We start from the raw sequence: 17132 nt of genomic DNA, 5'->3' as shown, positions 1-17132 counted from the left end.
GCAAGTCCAAGCTGAAAAAAAAATAAAATATTTGACATCCCTGAGGGGAAGGATGTTTTCCAAGCCTCAAGTAAAGGAGCGCTTTAAGCTCACATAGGCCTCCCAAAAATAAATACAAAAATGCATCAAGGATCAGAGGCCAGAGCTGCCTTCCCTGCTTGAGCAAAGTGCCCCTCTGCTGTGTCTGTGCCCTGCTCCCCACACTGACCCATGGGCACAGGGACAGCCCCAGCCCCTCAGCACTCACAGATAATCCCGTACAGAACCCCAAAGCCCTCCTACCGCCTTCAGGTTCCTGCTCTCAACACCCACCCCGGGGCCCCTGCTGTACCTGGGGACACTTTGTGTCCCGAGAGGCACCCAGTGCCTCCACCTACCTGCGGGTGGGGGACATTGCCCACCCAGAGCCTGAGCAGCCAGGTTGTGCCCTGTGGCATAGCAGGATGCTGCGATATTTGCAGGCTTCCCAGTACTCCATGGTGCAGCAGAGCTGAATTTTGTCTATTTTTGATTTCATTGCATTCCTTCAGCAAAACTCTCATGGGGAAAAGAAAATGTAAGGATTAAAAAAAAAAAAAAGAGAGAGAGAGAAAGGAATCGAGGGAGAAGCCAGTCCGTGGTGGGATCCTGCTGGCATTGCTGAGCCTGGCTGGTGCACAGCATGGGGAGGAGAATCAGCCTGGCAGGACATCAGGGGAGCTCCCTGCTGCAGGCCATGGCCACAGGCTCGCAGAGAGGCTGGCATATTAAGCTCGTTAATTAATGATGGGAAATAAGAGTTGCAAGGGGAGGCGGATTGGTGCCGAGGGCGTTGCTGGCAGCTCTGCTGGGCCCCGGAGGAGCGATGGGCACCCCCCGCTCAGCACCGCTGCTGCTGCACGGTGGCAAATTGTGGCTGCGAGGGCCCAGCTGCGGGTCAGGGGAGGAGCCGAGAGCGACACCGCTCCGATTTACACGGCAGCCTTGTCCCTAAAGCATCCCGGGGTCAGGTCGCCATGGAAACCGCACCAAAACACGAGTTTGAGCCCGTTCCCGGGCCGGGAGCGGCGCTGCCGAGCCCTCCGTGCCTGGGAAAGGCTCCGTGCCCTGGGATTGCTGCCAGCGGGGAAAAGCCGCTGCTCCCCGCCGGCCCCGTCCCCAGCTGTGCCCTGCCCGGGGCTGCCAACCAAGCCTTCTGCACGGCACGGAGCGGCTCCGGGGCTGCGGCTGGCTCCGGCCGTGGCGGGCACCGCGGCTCTGCCTGCCCCGGCACACGGGCCCGTGGCATCCCCAGGGGGCACGGCCAGCAGGCAGCCCCACGGGGCTCTTGCAGGAACGTGACACGAGGGACGAGCTCAGCGGCAGTTCCCAGAGCCGCTGTTTGGCTTGGCAGCCCCAGCTCCGTGCCGGGGGGAGCAGCTGGATGTCTAAAACCAGGCCTGGCAGCAGGGCTGCGATCTGGCTGGGGACAGGGCAGCCCCCAGGGGCTGGGCAATGCCCCACACTGCATTCCTGCCCTGCTGCTGCCAGGCTGAGCTGTGCCGAGGGCAGCCCCACTCAGGCTCTGTGCCTGCTCACCAGGCTCGGGCTGGGGGGAGCAATGGCATGTGCTCTTTAACTTCTCTCCACTGGTTTCCCACTCCCCAAAGGTGGGAAGGACCCATCCCACCGCACCCCATCCTGTCTGCAGGGCCAGCACAGCTGCCTACAAGGCTGTTGTGCTCAGAGCACAGGAAGAGCTCCCCGGGAGGAGCTCAGGCTCCGCTGGAGCTGCTCAGGCTGGTCCCAGGAGGAGCCGGCTGGGATGGGGCAGCAGGGTCCCACCTGCTCGTGGGACCCGAGGGATGCTGTGTGGTGTGCGCAGCCTCCCCCACCTCCCCCTGGAGCTGAGCTGCACAGCACATCTCTCAAAACCTTTATTGTCAGCAAATAACAAAAGTCAGCCCTGCAGCAGCACAGGGAGCCTGAAGAGAGCGGGTGCTGGCCCCCCCTGCTCTCCTGGGCAGCAGCAGGGCTGGGCGTGCACGGGGGACAGGTGAGAGGGGGCACGTGTCATTCTCCAAAGCAAGGAGCACATTTACAACTGCTTATAAATAAACAACAACAACGAGAAACCTCTGGCACCGGGAAGCAGGGGGGTCCTGCTGCCCAGGCCAGCAGCCCAATGCGCTCTGTCCTCCAAAGGTGGGGAGAGGAGAGCCCCCTCCCCACCCCAGGGCTGCAGCTGCCTGGAGCCCCCAGCACAGGCTGGGCCTGCAGGGGGACCAGGCTGAGGCACCAACCTAAAGCAGCCCACAGAGCAGGCTGGGGCACCTGCCTGGGTGCCCCTCAGGGATTCAAAGACAGGGACGTAGGGAGCTGCCAGACCCAACAGGGGACAGGGCCAGCTGTGGGACCCAGGGACAGTGAGAGCCAGGGCATGGAGCCTGGGAAGGGCCAGGAGAAGGGCAGTGCTGCCAGGTGTCACACATCTCCAGCAGCTGGTGAGGAAGAGGGCTGGGCACCCTGACCCCAACCCCAAGCACTGAGGGACAGCCTGGAGCACCCTCCCGTGGTGGGACTTCTGCCACCACCTTCCCCACCCTCGGCCCTTTGGGTGCCCCCCGCCAGCCCCTGCCCACGGGGACACCCCCAGAGCTGCCCTGCTGCCTCCCACACTCGGGGGCTGTGGGAGGGCTGGGGAGGCCAGAGCGCATTGGGAACCACCAGAGATCCCTTCTACCTTAGCCTTAAAACACTGAAGCTTATATTAGAGACATGATAATAACCAGGGGCAGGGCTGTCCTGCCAGGAGTAGGGACAGCAGAGAGGGCACAGCTCCGTGGGCAGCCTGGCGAGGCGCTGCTCGGGCTGGGAGCAGCAGGTTAGTACAGGAGGGGCACAGAGCGTGCGGCAGGGCAGGGACGCTGCCTAGGGCTGGTTCTTCGCCTCGGGGTCTTTGTCGTAGATGTAGCTGCCCACAGCTCCGGTGTTGACACCTGCACGGGGTAAGAAACAGCAGGGTGAGGACAGGGCAGGAAAGTGGCAGCTGTAGGAGTGTGTTCTTTGTTGACAGAGTGACAAAACTATCTTTTGTCCCCTTAAAAGGAAAGAAGCCCAGAAGTTTCTCTTCTCGATTAAGTGAAAAGACACTTCATAGGACTTGGGGGACTTCACCTCAAACTTAAGGATAGCAAACTGGACAGAAGCCAAAAAGTCCCACCTGGGCAATTAACTAGAAAAGGACATGAACAAAGAAACTAAAGGCTTTTGTAAAGCCTTTTACCAGGAGCAAGAACGTCTAGCACCTGGCTCGGTTTTTCTGTTTGTTATTTTGCCTTTTATTAAACCTTTTTGTTTCCAACGCTGCAACAGAAGCCATCCTGCTGATTTTTATGCCTCCAAGGGTAGCTGAGCTATTTTGGGTGTGTTATAGGCCTCTGAGAGTTTATTAGACCCGGCTCGAGGAGGTTACTCTAACAGGCATGCTCCAGGGAGATGTCCCCTCTGGATGGTGGCACGAGCGTCAACAGGGGCACATGTCCCTGGTCTGGGTCCCCCCTTGTGTCCCCAGGCTCTCACTCACCCTTTGGCCCGAAGAGGATCCCGTAGCAGGGCTTGTGGCAGTAGGGCTGTCCATCGTGCTGTGGGGGCAGAGAGAAAAACCTGTCACCTGGGCTGGGGACTGGGGAAAATCCACCCACCCACCTCTCGTGCTCCTCCCCTGCAGACACCCCAACAACCCCAGCACTTCCCCAGGCTGAGGGGCTGCTCCTCCCAGCCCTGCCCTCCTGCAAAGGCAGTGGGTGCCATCAGGGTGGCATGGGACACCTCAGCCATGCCCTGCTGGCATCCCCAGGTGTGCAGGCCAGGGCTCTGAGGCTGGCACCCCCTTACCTCGGCATGTCCCCCCGGGGTCAGCGTCTTGCTGCAGCGCTCACAGCGTAGGCAGGGACGGTGCCAGTCCTTCCCCAGAGAAGTCACCTTCTCAGCTGGAGTGGGACAAGGAGAGAGGGTCACACCAGCCCCCTGCAACATGCTGAGGGGGAGCATTCCCCACAGGGATATCACAAAATCCCAGGAGAACCCTCAGGATCTCCAGCCTCCCACATCCCTCCCACCCCTCTGGTGCCTCACAGGTGACAGGGGACGGCTGCGCACAGCTGCTACCACATGGGAGGTGACACAGGAGGGGATTCAATGCAGATAAAGCCTGCAGGGCCATGCCATCCTGCGGGGCCGTGTCACCCTGCGGGGCCATGTCACCCTGCAGGGCCATGCCACCCTGCAGGGCCATGCCACCCTGCAGGGCCATGCCACCCTGCAGGGCCATGCCATCCTGCGGGGCCATGCCATCCTGCGGGGCCATGTCACCCTGCAGGGCCATGTCACCCTGTGGGGCCATGTCACCCTGTGGGGCCATGTCACTCTGCAGGGCCATGCCATCCTGCGGGGCCATGCCATCCCTGCGGGGCCATGTCACCCTGCAGGGCCGTGTCACCCTGCGGGACCATGTTACCCTGCAGGGCCATGTCACCCTGCGGGGCCATGCCACCCCGTGGGGCCATGTCACCCTGTGGGGCCATGTCACTCTGCAGGGCCATGTCACCCTGTGGGGCCATGTCACTCTGCAGGGCCATGCCATCCTGCGGGGCCATGTCACCCTGCAGGGCCGTGTCACCCCGAGGCAAGCACACGCTGCCCACTTTCACCTTACCAAAGTAGACCCTCTTGCCGCAGCTCGGGCACATGTTGGGCTCCCCGGTGAAGGTGGTGACACTGGAGGCTGGAAGAGAAGAGGACATGTGCCTGGGAAGTGGGGGGACATCTCAGCCAGGACACAGCGGGGTGGGGTGGACCCACACACAAACCCTGCAGCTCACACCGTCACCAAACACGGTGGCTCTGCAATGGCTGCCCCATGGCAAAGGGCCAGGCTGCCTGTCCTGCCCTGCCCCTCACCTTTGCTGGGTCCCTTGGGAGGTGCAGCGTTCACCTTCCTCTCCTCCACCTTCACGGGGTGCTCGATGGGTCCCGGGGCAGTCTGCCCCTCGATCTGCGGCTTGTCGTAGATGTAGGAACCGGCCCCGCCGATGTTCACCCCTGCAGAGGGGCACAGAGAGCCTGCAGTGGTGGCCTGGGAGCCCTCGGGGTCTCCACCGTCCCCCCAGCCCCCTGTCCCTCCTCTCCCAGCCCCGCTGAGCCAGGGGCCACTGCTGCACTTCAGCCCCAGCTTGCTTTCTCCTCACCCAGGCTTCCTCCAGCCACCTCTGGGATAGGAGACTAACTCCACCTTCTGTTTGAATGGGAATTTGTTTTTTTTAAATATTAAAAAAAAAAAGGCAGCTCTCAGAATAGATTCCTCCCTCCCTCCCTCCTTCCTTCCCTCCAGCATCTCTTCTCTCCCTCTGCACAAGCAGACAGCTGGCCTGGGACTGCAATTTGCTGGCTCAAAGCTCAGCCCTGGCTAGCCTGACTTCTGGGATGTTGCTGGGGCCACCAGTAGGGATGAGGGGACCTGGCCCCTCCTGCAGCCCCGAGCCCAGCACCCCAGGCAGGGGGGACACGCAGGGACGTACCTTTGGGGCCGAACAGCGTGGCGTAACAGGGCTTGTGGCAGAAGGGCTTCCCATCGTGCTGGGGAGAGAGGGCAGTGTTAGGAGCAGGACCACGGCTCCCTCAGGAGCACCTTCATCCTCTGCTGCTCAGAGACCTCCATGGCCATGCCAGCACCCTAGAATGCACCCAGCTCTGGGTGTGCAGCGCCAGCCTAACCCAGCCTGAGCACTCGGGGCTTTCACCTGCATCAAACACTCAGGGGTTTCACCTGCATCGAGCACTCAGGGCTTTCACCTGCATCAAGCACTCAGGGGTTTCACCTGCATCAAGCACTCGAGGGTTTCACCTGCATCAAGCACTCGAGGGTTTCACCTGCATCAAGCACTCAGGGCTTTCACCTGCATCAAGCACTCGAGGGTTTCACCTGCATCAAACACTCGAGGGTTTCACCTGCATCAAGCACTCGAGGGTTTCACCTGCATCGAGCACTCGGGGGTTTCACCTGCATCAAGCACTCGGGCTGCTGTGCACAGGTCATGCCCTGGGGCTGGAGCACCAGTGGCCATGGCAGCTCAGCCATGGGCACCTCCATGCCCCGGCCCAGCCACGTGGCACTGGAGCCAGCAAGGCATGGCCTCAGCCCCTCAGCATGCTGTGCACAGCCAGGCCACTCTCCATGCTCAGAGCACCGTGGGAGCTCAGTTTCGCCCTTCCCTCGCCTTGGCCCAAGATCAGAGGCCCCGCATGGGCTCTGGTCCCAGCCCAGCTGCTATCGACCCCGCTATCGTCTGGGGTGATTATCACAGGAAGGCAGGAGGCAGGCGATAAGCCCCAGAGCTCCCCGTTTCTCATGGGCCAGCTGGAACCCAGTCCAAGGGAAAAGAAAGAGTGTTTGTGGCTGGACCAGGGGGCCAGCAGGGCTGCCACACACACTGCCCTGGGTAGAAAACTCACTGGGAGCCCGTGCTCAGGCAGGATCCCACCCCATGGCCTGCTCAGCCCACTCAGCCCTGCTCCTGCCCTCCATGCCTCTGCGGCAAGGCAAGGAGTGCTGCCTACACAGGGCAGGGTGACAGCTGAGCAGAGGGACCGTGCCAAAGGCAGGGGCCAGGACAGCCAGAGGTAAGGCTGAGGGAGGGAGAAGGCTCTGGGCTGGCCAAAGGCAGCTGCAAAATATTGCAAGGCATAAATATGAGCGTGCTCACAGCGTTGCCATGCCAGAGGGGAGGGTAAACATTTAACTGGTCTCCCCGCGACACCTTTCCACCCCAGCCTCCTCAAAAGGAGGGAGAAAAAGCAGGGAAGGGCCAAATCTGTCGTGTGGGGCTTGGCTGCCATCCCCTATGGGAACAGAATCCAACCTTATATGGAGAAAAAAAAGCAGCAAATCTTCTGGGCTTAACCCGGTGTGGAGCACAGATCCACCTCGCTGGCAGGACACCCGCTTCCCCAGGGGCTGGGGGCCGCCAGCACGGCTGTCCCTGCTGCTGCCCAGCTCTGCTGCCTGCCAGAGCCAAGCTAAGGAGCTGGTGACACTGTGGGATGGCAGGTGCTGTGCAAACCCAGGGTGTCACACGGGGACACTGCCCAGCAAATACAGCGGCTCCTGAGCCCGAGCAGCTGCAGGCAGCAGCATGGCGCCTCACACCCCCCGTGCAGGGCAGGGGCATCACGCTCCAGCACGGGCTCCGGCACAGAGAGCACCAGCGCCGAGCTCTCGTTGCCATGGCAACCCAGGCATTCCCCGTTCTTGGTGTTTTTAAGCACAGGTCAGTGCAGGCTCCCAGCACACACCTCTCCAAAGCTCTGTGATGCCCAAACAAGTCTGCCCAGTGCATGGAGCTTCAAGGGCTTACTGGGGCACGCCAGGCCCCAGCACAGCTGCCTGTGTGACAGAGCAGTGTCAGCACACGCGGTGCCAGCACCACTCTGTGGCTCGCCCAGGGCTGTGCACAAGAGCACTGCGAGTTGCAGCAGCCGCGTTTGGAGCCAGTGTGTTCTCCTGGGCTTGCATGCCGCAGGGACAGCGCCTCCACATGGCATCAGATATCTGCCCCAGCCCTGGCTTTGGGATTTTCATCCCAGCAGGCCCCCCCGAGTGCCAGCACGGCTCCCACCCTGCCCGCCCTGGCAGCTCTTACCTCGGCGTGCCCACCCGGGGTCAGGGTCTTGTTGCAGCGCTCACACTTCAGGCAGAACTTGTGCCAGTCCTTGCCCAGGGAAGAGACCTTCTCAGCTGCAGGGGACACAGAGAGGGGTGAGCCACTGCCCAGCACCCGCTGAAGCCCCGGGGGAACCAGGGGGGCTGCACCGCAGAGGGGCTGCTCAAGGGGGGCTGCTCACACTGTGCACGTCAGCCACGCTGCAGGGAACAGGAGCCACGGTACTGCAGCCCCCAGGGCCTCCACAGCCCTGTGGGATGTAGGCACAGCCCCGGGTCTCTGACCCCTCACAGCTATTAGGAAGAACATTAACCCTGTCCCAGCACCAGCTATTAGGAAGAACATTAACCCTGTCCCAGCACCAGCTATTAAGAAGAACATGAACCCTGTCCCAGCTGGAAGCAGGACACCCCCCATGCTGTCCCACAGCCGTGCTTTCCCACGCACCAGTCCAGCAACGGTAGCGTTTTCTTCCCTGCTCCCCGTGGCTATTTTTACCCGCCACGTTACCCGGAATGACTTCACTCCCATTCAAATATTTGGCGTTTCCATGCCCACCCCGCCCCTGCAGCCACACTCCCCCCACGCACAGCCAGCCTCTCCCCGCGGAGCCTCAGCCACAGCTCCAGAGATGCTCGCAGGAGGAGGGGATGGCAGATGGATCCACTGTCACCCAGGATGGACATGTGGCCTGGAAAACACCTGCCCCTTGCCCCCAGCACAATGTGTGGATGGGCACACAGCCACTATCCTTGCACTGCCACAAACCCGCAGAGCAACTGGCTGCCAGCATTGAAAACAGTGACAAAGCACCAGTGGGCAAATTCAGGCAAGGCAAACGCTTTGAGACGGGTTGTATGAATACAAATACAATCCTTCCATCTGGCCCTGAGCTGTAGGTGTCCAGGAGCACCCTGGGAGGCAGCACAGGCTGCCAGTGCTCCTCTTGCATCCCCAGCCTTGCACCGTCCCCTCTCCCTCCCAGCTCCTGGGCGGCCACAGGCTGCCTTGTGCCCCCCACAGATTCCTGCTAACCCTCCCTCGGCCCTGCACATGTGCAGAGACAGCTGGAAAACACTGTGAGCCCGTTAAAGCCACCGTAAAACTAAATCAGGAGAGCCAAATAAAATATTTAACAAGCAAATAAAAGTGCAACCAGAGCTGGCTGCACTCCATGAGAAGACCTCCTCCGCGATGTCGGGTTTCCCCCCAGGACCTCAGCAAATGTCACCTGTTTGCATCCAGTTGAGATGGGGGTCAAGAGCTCCCCAAAGGGCAGGTCCTGGCCTCTAGAGCCACCCTCCTCCCAAGGCAAACAGCTGCAGCCAGGGCACGTCACAGGGCCAAGATAAGCCGAAAAAATGCCATCATCACCCAAAAATTCCATTCCAGTGCAAAGCCGGGCGGGAGGGAGGGGCAGTGTGACAGGGCAGAGCCAGAGCCATTGCACCAGGGTGCACAGGAGACTCCTGAGAGCACCCCAAGCAAGCACATGAGAGATGGACTTTGGGGACTCGCATCGTTGGAAGAACCTCCAAATCCACCTCCTGCTGATGACACACAGGCTGTAGAACCAAACCCAGGCAGGAGCAGACAGCAGGGCCAAGGGATGGCCCACCAGGGCCTGCCTGCCCAAAGTTGCCAGGGCTATTCCCTGCTGGCTCCAAGCCCAGGGGCAGGGAGGGCCCATGTCTCCCCAGCCCCTCACAGAAGGCAGCACACGAGGAAGGGGCCAGAGCTGCCCTCCTTTTCCTCTGCAGCCCTCATCTGTCTCTGGGAGCAGAGAACCAGCTGCAGGGTGAACAGCCCCCAGACCCCAGGGATTCCCCAAAACTAGGGGAATACGGAGGTCCCAGCAGCCCACTGCCCTGGGGCCATTGCAGGAGCCCTGCATCCTCCCAGCCCTCCAGCAGGAAGGTTCCTCCCCGGCTGACCAGGGCGGGAAACCGAGCGTGATGGGCTGAAAGCCGAGCCAGGGGCTCGGGGCCAAGGAGCCGCTGGGCTGTGTCACGGTGGATGCACACACAGCCAGGCTCCCCCGGCCCCGACCCAGCGCCGCCACGGGCACAAAGCAGGGAGGAAGCTCCCGGCGGATGTTTTCCAGAGGCCATGGCAATTATAGCTGGCCACAGCCCCCAGCAGCTCCTTCCTGCTCCCGCCATACAAAATGCTCCCCCAATGACCGGCCCCCCCCCAAAAAAAAAAAAAAAAAACATTTCAGCAGATGGAAATCCTGGCTCCTCCCTGCCAGATGCACCCCTCTGCCGATGCATCCCTGAGGCACGCAGAGCCAGAGGGATCCCAGCGGGGCAGGAGGGAGGGGAGAGCACCCGGAGCAGCCCGGGCACAGGGACAGCCCGGGAACCACGGGGGCTGCCCTCGCCTCCAGATGGAAATGATGGAAATGCCGCCCAGGGGCCGCTCGGGCATCCTCTGGCTGCAAACAAGGATTCCCGGGGGATGCATCCGGGACCGGCACAGCCGCGATGGCTTTCCAGAAGGCATTGTTTGCACCGAGCAGAGGAAGCAGCTTGGAGCCGCTCCGGCCCATTTCCAGGGCAGCAGCCTGCGGCCACACCATCCCATAAATCACCGCCGAGGGAAGGGACCAGCGCCCAGATTTCCTGTCACTGGGCCACAGCTGCTCCGCTGTTGCATCAGCTCCAGAGGAAAAGGCTCTGGCCACATCCTCCTGCTGCCGGGGCAGCCCCGCAGAGCAGCCCGGCTGGCAGTGCGGGCCGTGCCAGCTCCGCGCAGGGAGCAGGGGATGATGGCACGGGGCACACGTGTCCCTGCAGCCAGCTCTGCCACCAAAGGCCGTGCTGATCCCCCTGCCCGCCCAGCACATCCTGCTCTGGCCCCCGAATGCCCCCTGCACACCCAGCCCTGCAGCCAGGCCAATCTAAACCAGCTCGGCAGGGTTAAGGGTGCCTGACTGCAGGAATTTGGCCTCTGCCACAAGTGTGTGGCTCGGGGGTTTGCCAGCCCTGTGTGGGTGGGCACGGGGTGCCCATGGATGATGAATCCCTCCTGAGAGGAAACACCTCGAGGAGAGGTGGAGGCACAGCCGGGGACACGGCTGGCTGCAGGACACGCAGGCTGTGGGGTGGGTTTGCTCTGTGCAGGCTGTGGGGTGGGTTTGTGCAGGCTGTGGGGTGGGTTTGCTCTGTGCAGGCTGTGGGGTGGGTTTGTGCAGTGGTGGGTTTGCTCTGTGCAGTTGGGGTGGGCTTTGTTCGTTGGGTGGGTTTGCTCTGTGCAGGGTTTGCTCTGTGCAGGCTGTGGGGGTTTGCTCTGTGCAGGCTGTGGGGTGGGTTTGTGCAGGCTGTGGGGGGGTTTGCTCTGTGCAGGCTGTGGGGTGGGTTTGTGCAGGCTGTGGGGTGGGTTTGCTCTGTGCAGGCTGTGGGGGGTTTGCTCTGTGCAGGGGATGCACCCACGCTGCGAGGGACAGCAGGAGCAGGCAAGCAGCCGAGGGGGCTGTCAAGGCGCACTGATCCCATGGCTCCACAGCAGCCCCGCCCCAGAGACAACGCGGCTCAGCCCTTAATTACCCGCCGTGCCCAGACAAAGCAGCTGGCACAGGCCAGAGGTGGGTGCATCTTCTCAGGGTGGGAAGAGAGCATCCCTCCTCCCAGTTTCTGTGCCGCCGGCCGCACCGAGCCGGCCCCAGGCCCTGGCACAGGTATTTCCACAGCCTGACGTCAGTGCTGCTCCCAGGCGGAGCCTTATTCAGCGAAAGGAGCCACAACTGCAGCTGCGTCTCTGCAAGGGCTGGGCTGTGCCCCGTCCATCCACCACAGCCCTGGCAGGGCACGGGGGAGGCTGACAAAGGCCAGTCTGGCAGCAAGGATGCCAAATCCCCACAGGGATCCAGAGACAGGCATCCCTGGCAGAGAGGGATGCTGTCAGACTGACTGTAGATTCACTTCAGAGCAGTTGCAGACACAAAGGAATGGAGAAAGAAAAGTGCAAGGAAAGCAGCCTGGTAAACGGCAGGAAACAAAGCCAAGAGCCATGAGCCAGCAGCCTCATCCCTTCCCCAGTTCCTCACAAAGTGGCCAGGAGATGGTAAAGGTGGAAGGACAGGTTGAGGCTTTCCTGCCCTTGCCATGCCAGGCCATATCCCAGGCACGCTGCCCTGCCTGGGGTCTGCAGTGCCCTCCCGTGCCCCCAGCCCTGGCACAGCCGTGGCATAGCTCCTCTCCCCCATGCACAGCCGGTGCTGACGCTCACACCGCACCCTGATTTGTGGCCAAACATATATATTTAGCTTCCCTGCAGCAAGGCAAGGCAAGGCAGCCCTCCAGCTCGCTGGGCTCCCTCCAAGTGTGCAACAAAGCCAGCTCAGTACGGCCTTGCTGCAGAGCACAGCTGGGGGGAACAGGGACTATCCCAGGGGGCTCCCACTTCCAGCCAAGGCGAGAGACAAGCGCTTGAGCCCCTGTGTAGCTGAGCCACTCGGCTGCAAGGGGAGGTTGTTTGAGTTCCAGCCTAGGTGCTCAGCACTGCTCCCAGCCCCTGCTGCTCCCTGCCTCTCCTCTGCCACAGCCTCACCTACTGCAGGCACTTCCCTGGCCAGGAGGAATCTCCTGCTCTGGTTCGCAGGGCAGCCTCCAGCAAGTCCCCCACCATTTTCAACAGGGCTTCATCAAGCAGCCTCTGAATGGGATGTGTGTGAGGTCGGGCAGCAGGCTGTGTCTGTGCTGGGGGAGGATCAGCAGTGCTTCCAGCCAGGCACTGGGTTCAGCCAGGGCTGAGCCCAAGGAGCCAGCTGCTTTCCATAGCAGCCCTGCACGTGAGGCATGGCAGGCAGGACCCCAGGGGGGGCAGGGGATGCAGCCCACACTGCCAAGGGACACAACCACAACACTCAGAGGCCCACCTGCAGCCCTGCCCTCACCCACCACACAGGCAGGGCACAGGCAGGCACACACCAAACACTCCCTGGGTAGCTGCTGGCTCAGGGCACACTGTTCCTTCCTTCTGCACTCTGAGATGTCATCTCTGGCAGGCAGTGCCAGGAGAATAAGACAGTTTCCTGGCCTGTTTCAGCAAGAGCAGGATTCTGGGACATGCTGGAGCAGCCAAACTTGTCAAAGCACCCCTCCTGCCCCATGGCTCCTCACTTCCCCACTCTGCTGGCCCCCCACAGCTCCAAGCAGGGCTCAGCCCAGGACTGAGGATGCTCAGGGGCCACAGCACAGCAGCTCCCCAGCAGCAAGTGCACAGCAGGATGGTGGGACAGCTCTCCCCATCCTCATGCCAGGACACATCTCCCACCATCACCTCCTTGGCAGCACCAGGGCCCTTGGCAGGAGCAATGGGCACCACCACAACCAGGAGTGGCAGCATGGCTCATGCTCCAGGCTCTGTGTTTGATTGCAACACTGCTGTGACAGATTTTCCATTACTCCTTGCTTGGGCGTTCCTGCTCCGCCTTTCCCTGCCTTTCCTTTCCAGTCCCATCAGCTCACCTCTCCCCATCCCTGTGCTCCTGCCAGGCAGGAAGGGAGGATGGGAACATGGGGATCTCCGTCTGCCTGGAAGCTGGGACATGGCTGCAGGACTCCATAATCCAGACACCAACGGAGTCACCCAGGACCAGCCCTGGGTTGCACAGGGCTGCCCCCAGCACCACAGCCCTGGGGCAGCACCGCTCCCACTGCCAGCACCACCCTGCCAGGAGCCCCAGCAAAGCCCAGGACACAGAAGCAAGGGGACCCAGCCCTCACACCGCCCTGTTCCACCCTCCCACAGACCATTTTCTGTAGCCCGTGCTTTTTTCCTGAGGGAAAAACGAACGCTAATCAGCCTGTTCCTCAGCTTCCCACAGAGGCATCCCTCCCATGGGCAGGGCTCTGCGCGGGGAGCAGGGAAGCGGAGCATCCTTAGTTACCGCTCTGCGAGGTGCCCTGGCGCTCCCAGGCCAGGCAGGAGGCAGTTCCGAGGAGCCCATCCCGCTCCGCGCTGCAGGGCTGTGCCCACACGGCCTGGAGAGCCGCTTCCTTTGGTAGGGACACTGTAATGGGAATCCAGCCCTCCTGCCGCTCCTGCCCCACCGTCTCCCTGCCCGGAGCCAAGCACAGCGGTTACTCATTAATTGCAGAGTGGCTTCTGCAGCTTGAATTTCGCCGGGCGGCCGCGGCGGTGCCGTGCTCGGCAGGGAGAGCTCACCGGACCTGGCTGCACCCCGTGTGCCCCCGGTGTGCCCAGGCACCTGCTGCGGGCCCCTCATTTCCCAGCTGGATGTGTCCGTGTCCTCAGTGCCCCTCTGGAACCCCACCCGCAAACCAGCACTGGAGAGCAGCTTTACGCCTGGGGGGCTGCTGAGTGACTCGCGCCTGCTTTGGCGATGCCCCTTTCGGAACAAACAGAGCATCATCCTCCCCCCAGAGCCCCCCAGCCCGGGCAGCGAGCTCCCCAAGAGCCGCCCGCGGCCGGAGGCGCCGCACGTGTGCTCGCTGCATCCCTGGGGCTTGTGCCTGCCCCGTGCTCGGGACGGGAAAACAGGAAACCCCCTGCTGCCGCAATCCCCCGCTGCTCTGGGAAGAAAGGATGGGAGGCGGACAGGCTTGGCCAGGGCTCCCGGTGACCCTGCAAAACTCATTTAAGGCTCAGCAATGCGAAATGGAGCTGGGGAAATGTGTGGCGGTTTGGCTGCGGGAGACTCTGGTTCCTCCGGAGCTTCCTGGCAGCAGTGAGAGCCCGAAGGCAGCCCCGAGCCCAGCGCTGGCACCTGCCCGCGGGGACGGGACGGGAGCTGGCCCCGCTCCGGCGCTCACACATTCACTGCATCCAGCCAGCCTCCCAAAGCAGGAAAGTTAGCCCCAGCCGTTCCTGGAAACAATGTCACAGACCTCAACCTCCTTTCAAAAATAAGGGAAAAAAAAAGGGGGGAAAAAGCCAAAAAACTATTTTTATATTTCCCCATGCTTTTTAAAGGAAAAAAGCTCATTCTGCAGCTCAGGAAACGCCCACATCCTCCTGACTGCGCAGGGAGGAGCCCACTGGATTTTTCCAGGGAGCATGAAGCAACAGGCACGCTGGAAATGAGATTTCCATGGGTACCCGGGAGTGCGGGGCTGGGAGCCGCTCGACGCTGCGCGGGCCGGGAGCGGGAGCTCCTCACACATGACCGCGGCTGCAATCCCCGGCATTCGGGCAGCCCGAGCTGCCAGCGCTCATTCAGCACAGGGAGGCTCCCGAACAAGCGGGGCTTTATGAATCACCTCCCCGCTAAGCTTCGGGCCGGCCCAGGAATTCAGGAGCGACAGCAAAGCCCGGACGCGGAGCTCCCATCGCCTTCCCATCGGAGCACACGCCGGGATCCGCACCCGGAAAGACGGCTCAGGATTTGCATGGAGCTTCCATGCATTGAATAAACGGACTCAGGTTTATTCTTCCAGAGCCTGGGCGGTTCCTCAAGGGAAAGCTCAAGGCATCAACAGGGACATGCTCCTGCCCATCTCAGCTCTAAGCACAGAGAAGTTTTTTGCTCCCGTTTCAGCTCAGCACCACCCCCTCTCCCCAGGTCTCCCTCAGGGGCAGCGTTCCCTGCGGGAAGGTGTGGGATGGGGGCTGGCACTGCCCCGCTGCCAGGCACCTGCCTCCAGGGCAGGGAGCAGCAGAGCCCGGGCAGGGACACGGCACCCAGAGAAACCCTCCGGGGAGAGCAGCTGGGGCAGGGGTACAGCCCTGTTCCACCCCAGACCACGTCCTCGGGGGACCCACAAGTGCCCCGGGACACGGGAGAGAAAAAGAGCAGGGACACTGCTGGGGGCTGGTGCTTCTCCTGGCACAGCCTGGCCTCCTCCTCGGGTCCCTGAGCCCAGCCCCGACCCCCCCACGCAGGGCAGGCTCATCCCTGGAGCGAGAGGAGCAACTCTGCCCCCGGGTCAGTGCCCAGCTGGCTGGGGAGGCACTATTTTTTGCTTAAAAAGGAAAAGATTCATACAAAGAACGACATCCAAGGGGCCAAGCCCTTCCCACCCACACACAAATAGGTTTATTTAAAGGAGGAAGACAGCAAATTCCTATTTCCCTGTGTTTACTTGGAGATGGCCGGAAAAGAATGAAAGCACCAATGCCTCCAATGCTCAATCATCAGGACCCTTTGGTATTTCTCCACCAAACAAACACACTGAGGCAACAGGGGCTGGACCCCGGAGCAGGGCGGGAGATGGGCAGGGAGGGCTGTAGGGAGGCAGTGCCAGGCCAGCTGCGCCCCGCGGTCAGCTCGGGCTGGAGTCCTGGATCCATCCCCAGGCCATCCCGAGCTCACAGAGCAGGCCCGAGGGTGCTCACCCGGGCAGAGTCCCCGCCGGGGGCTCCGGGCTGGGGCAGCTCCTCGGGGACACCAAGGCCGAGGAGGATCAGCCGCTGCCCCAAGCTCGCTGCGAGCCGAGCCGAGACGAGCCGGGCCGGGCGGCGGCGCTCAGCCCGCGCTGCCTGACCGAGACACGCCAGCCCCGCTGCCCAGAGATCCTGACCGGCCACAACCCCCGCAGGGCCCTCGGAGACCTGCGGGGACTCGCTGCTGCCCTAACCCAGCCCAGGCGTGCTGAGATGGACCTCCGAGCCCAGGAGCTGCCTTTGAAAAAGTCCCGTAGAAACCCCAAACCCTTCGTTAGCTCGCCCAGCTGGGAACAGCCCGCTGGGGGCTGGCTGCGCGGCCAGACAGGGAGGGGTGAAGGGCACACCTGGGGCCAGGTTTGTAGGGAATCAAAGAAACCGGCTGCGAGGTTTTGTTTGCACCTGCCACTGCCAACTTCCCCGCCCCAAGAGATCCTCCGGATCACGGGAGCCCCATCCCGGTACCGGCCGTGTGGGGTGGGCTGGGTCCCCCTGACCCAAGGCAGCAGCACCTGGGGACAGGAGCCAGCCCCTCTCAGCACCCCAGGTGCGGGCACACAGCCCAGCCAGGGCTCCTCACCGCCTGCTCCCCCCCAGCCCAGCAAGGCCGGGATCACCCAGACGCTCTGTGCCCCTGCCCCAGGGCGGGCCGGCAGCCCCCTCAGCACAGCCGGGACGCGGAGGGGCCGCGGCCGCCCCGCGGGGAGAAGGAGCCGCCGCCGGGCCGGTCCCCGGGCGAGCCCCGCGGGCAGCGCGGCGGAGCGGACACCGGGGCGGTACATCCCCGTGGGGCAAAGGGGGATGCACCGGGGCTCGGGGAGGGGGAAGGCAGCGATGAGCGCCCGCTCTGGGCTGGGGGACCGGTTTGAGGTCCCGGGGATGAGTCTGGGCGCGGGGAAGGGGATGCGGGGCCGGGCCCCGGGGATGCGCTCACCGAAGTACACGGTCTTGTCGCACTTGGGGCACTTGGATGCCATGGCGGGAGAGCGGAGCAGAGCCGAGCCGTGCCGTGCCGAGCCGTGCTGTGATGTGCCGCGCCGTGCGCCCCGCTCCGCCCGGCCCCCGCCCACCGCCGCCCGGGGGGAGCCGGGGCGGGGCTGCCGC

General features: G+C 62.6%; 1 protein-coding gene across 1 annotated transcript; it reads right to left on the bottom strand.

Annotated features, from left to right (window-relative positions):
* Positions 1-1871: 1871 nt before the first annotated feature.
* Positions 1872-17132, bottom strand: CRIP2 (cysteine rich protein 2). Its single transcript, XM_030953751.1, has 8 exons — positions 16963-17132; positions 7659-7753; positions 5538-5595; positions 4921-5061; positions 4676-4744; positions 3856-3950; positions 3545-3602; positions 1872-2957 (listed from the first exon to the last, which is right to left on the bottom strand). Exons 1-8 carry the CDS (start codon positions 17003-17005, stop codon positions 2890-2892), a joined length of 627 nt encoding a protein of 208 aa, XP_030809611.1. The 5' UTR covers positions 17006-17132; the 3' UTR covers positions 1872-2889.

This window comes from Camarhynchus parvulus, chromosome 8, assembly GCF_901933205.1.
Source record: "Camarhynchus parvulus chromosome 8, STF_HiC, whole genome shotgun sequence".
NCBI lineage: Eukaryota > Metazoa > Chordata > Aves > Passeriformes > Thraupidae > Camarhynchus > Camarhynchus parvulus.
The sequence above is the reverse complement of the archived record's forward strand: the minus strand, read 5'-3'. Positions and strand labels throughout refer to the sequence as shown.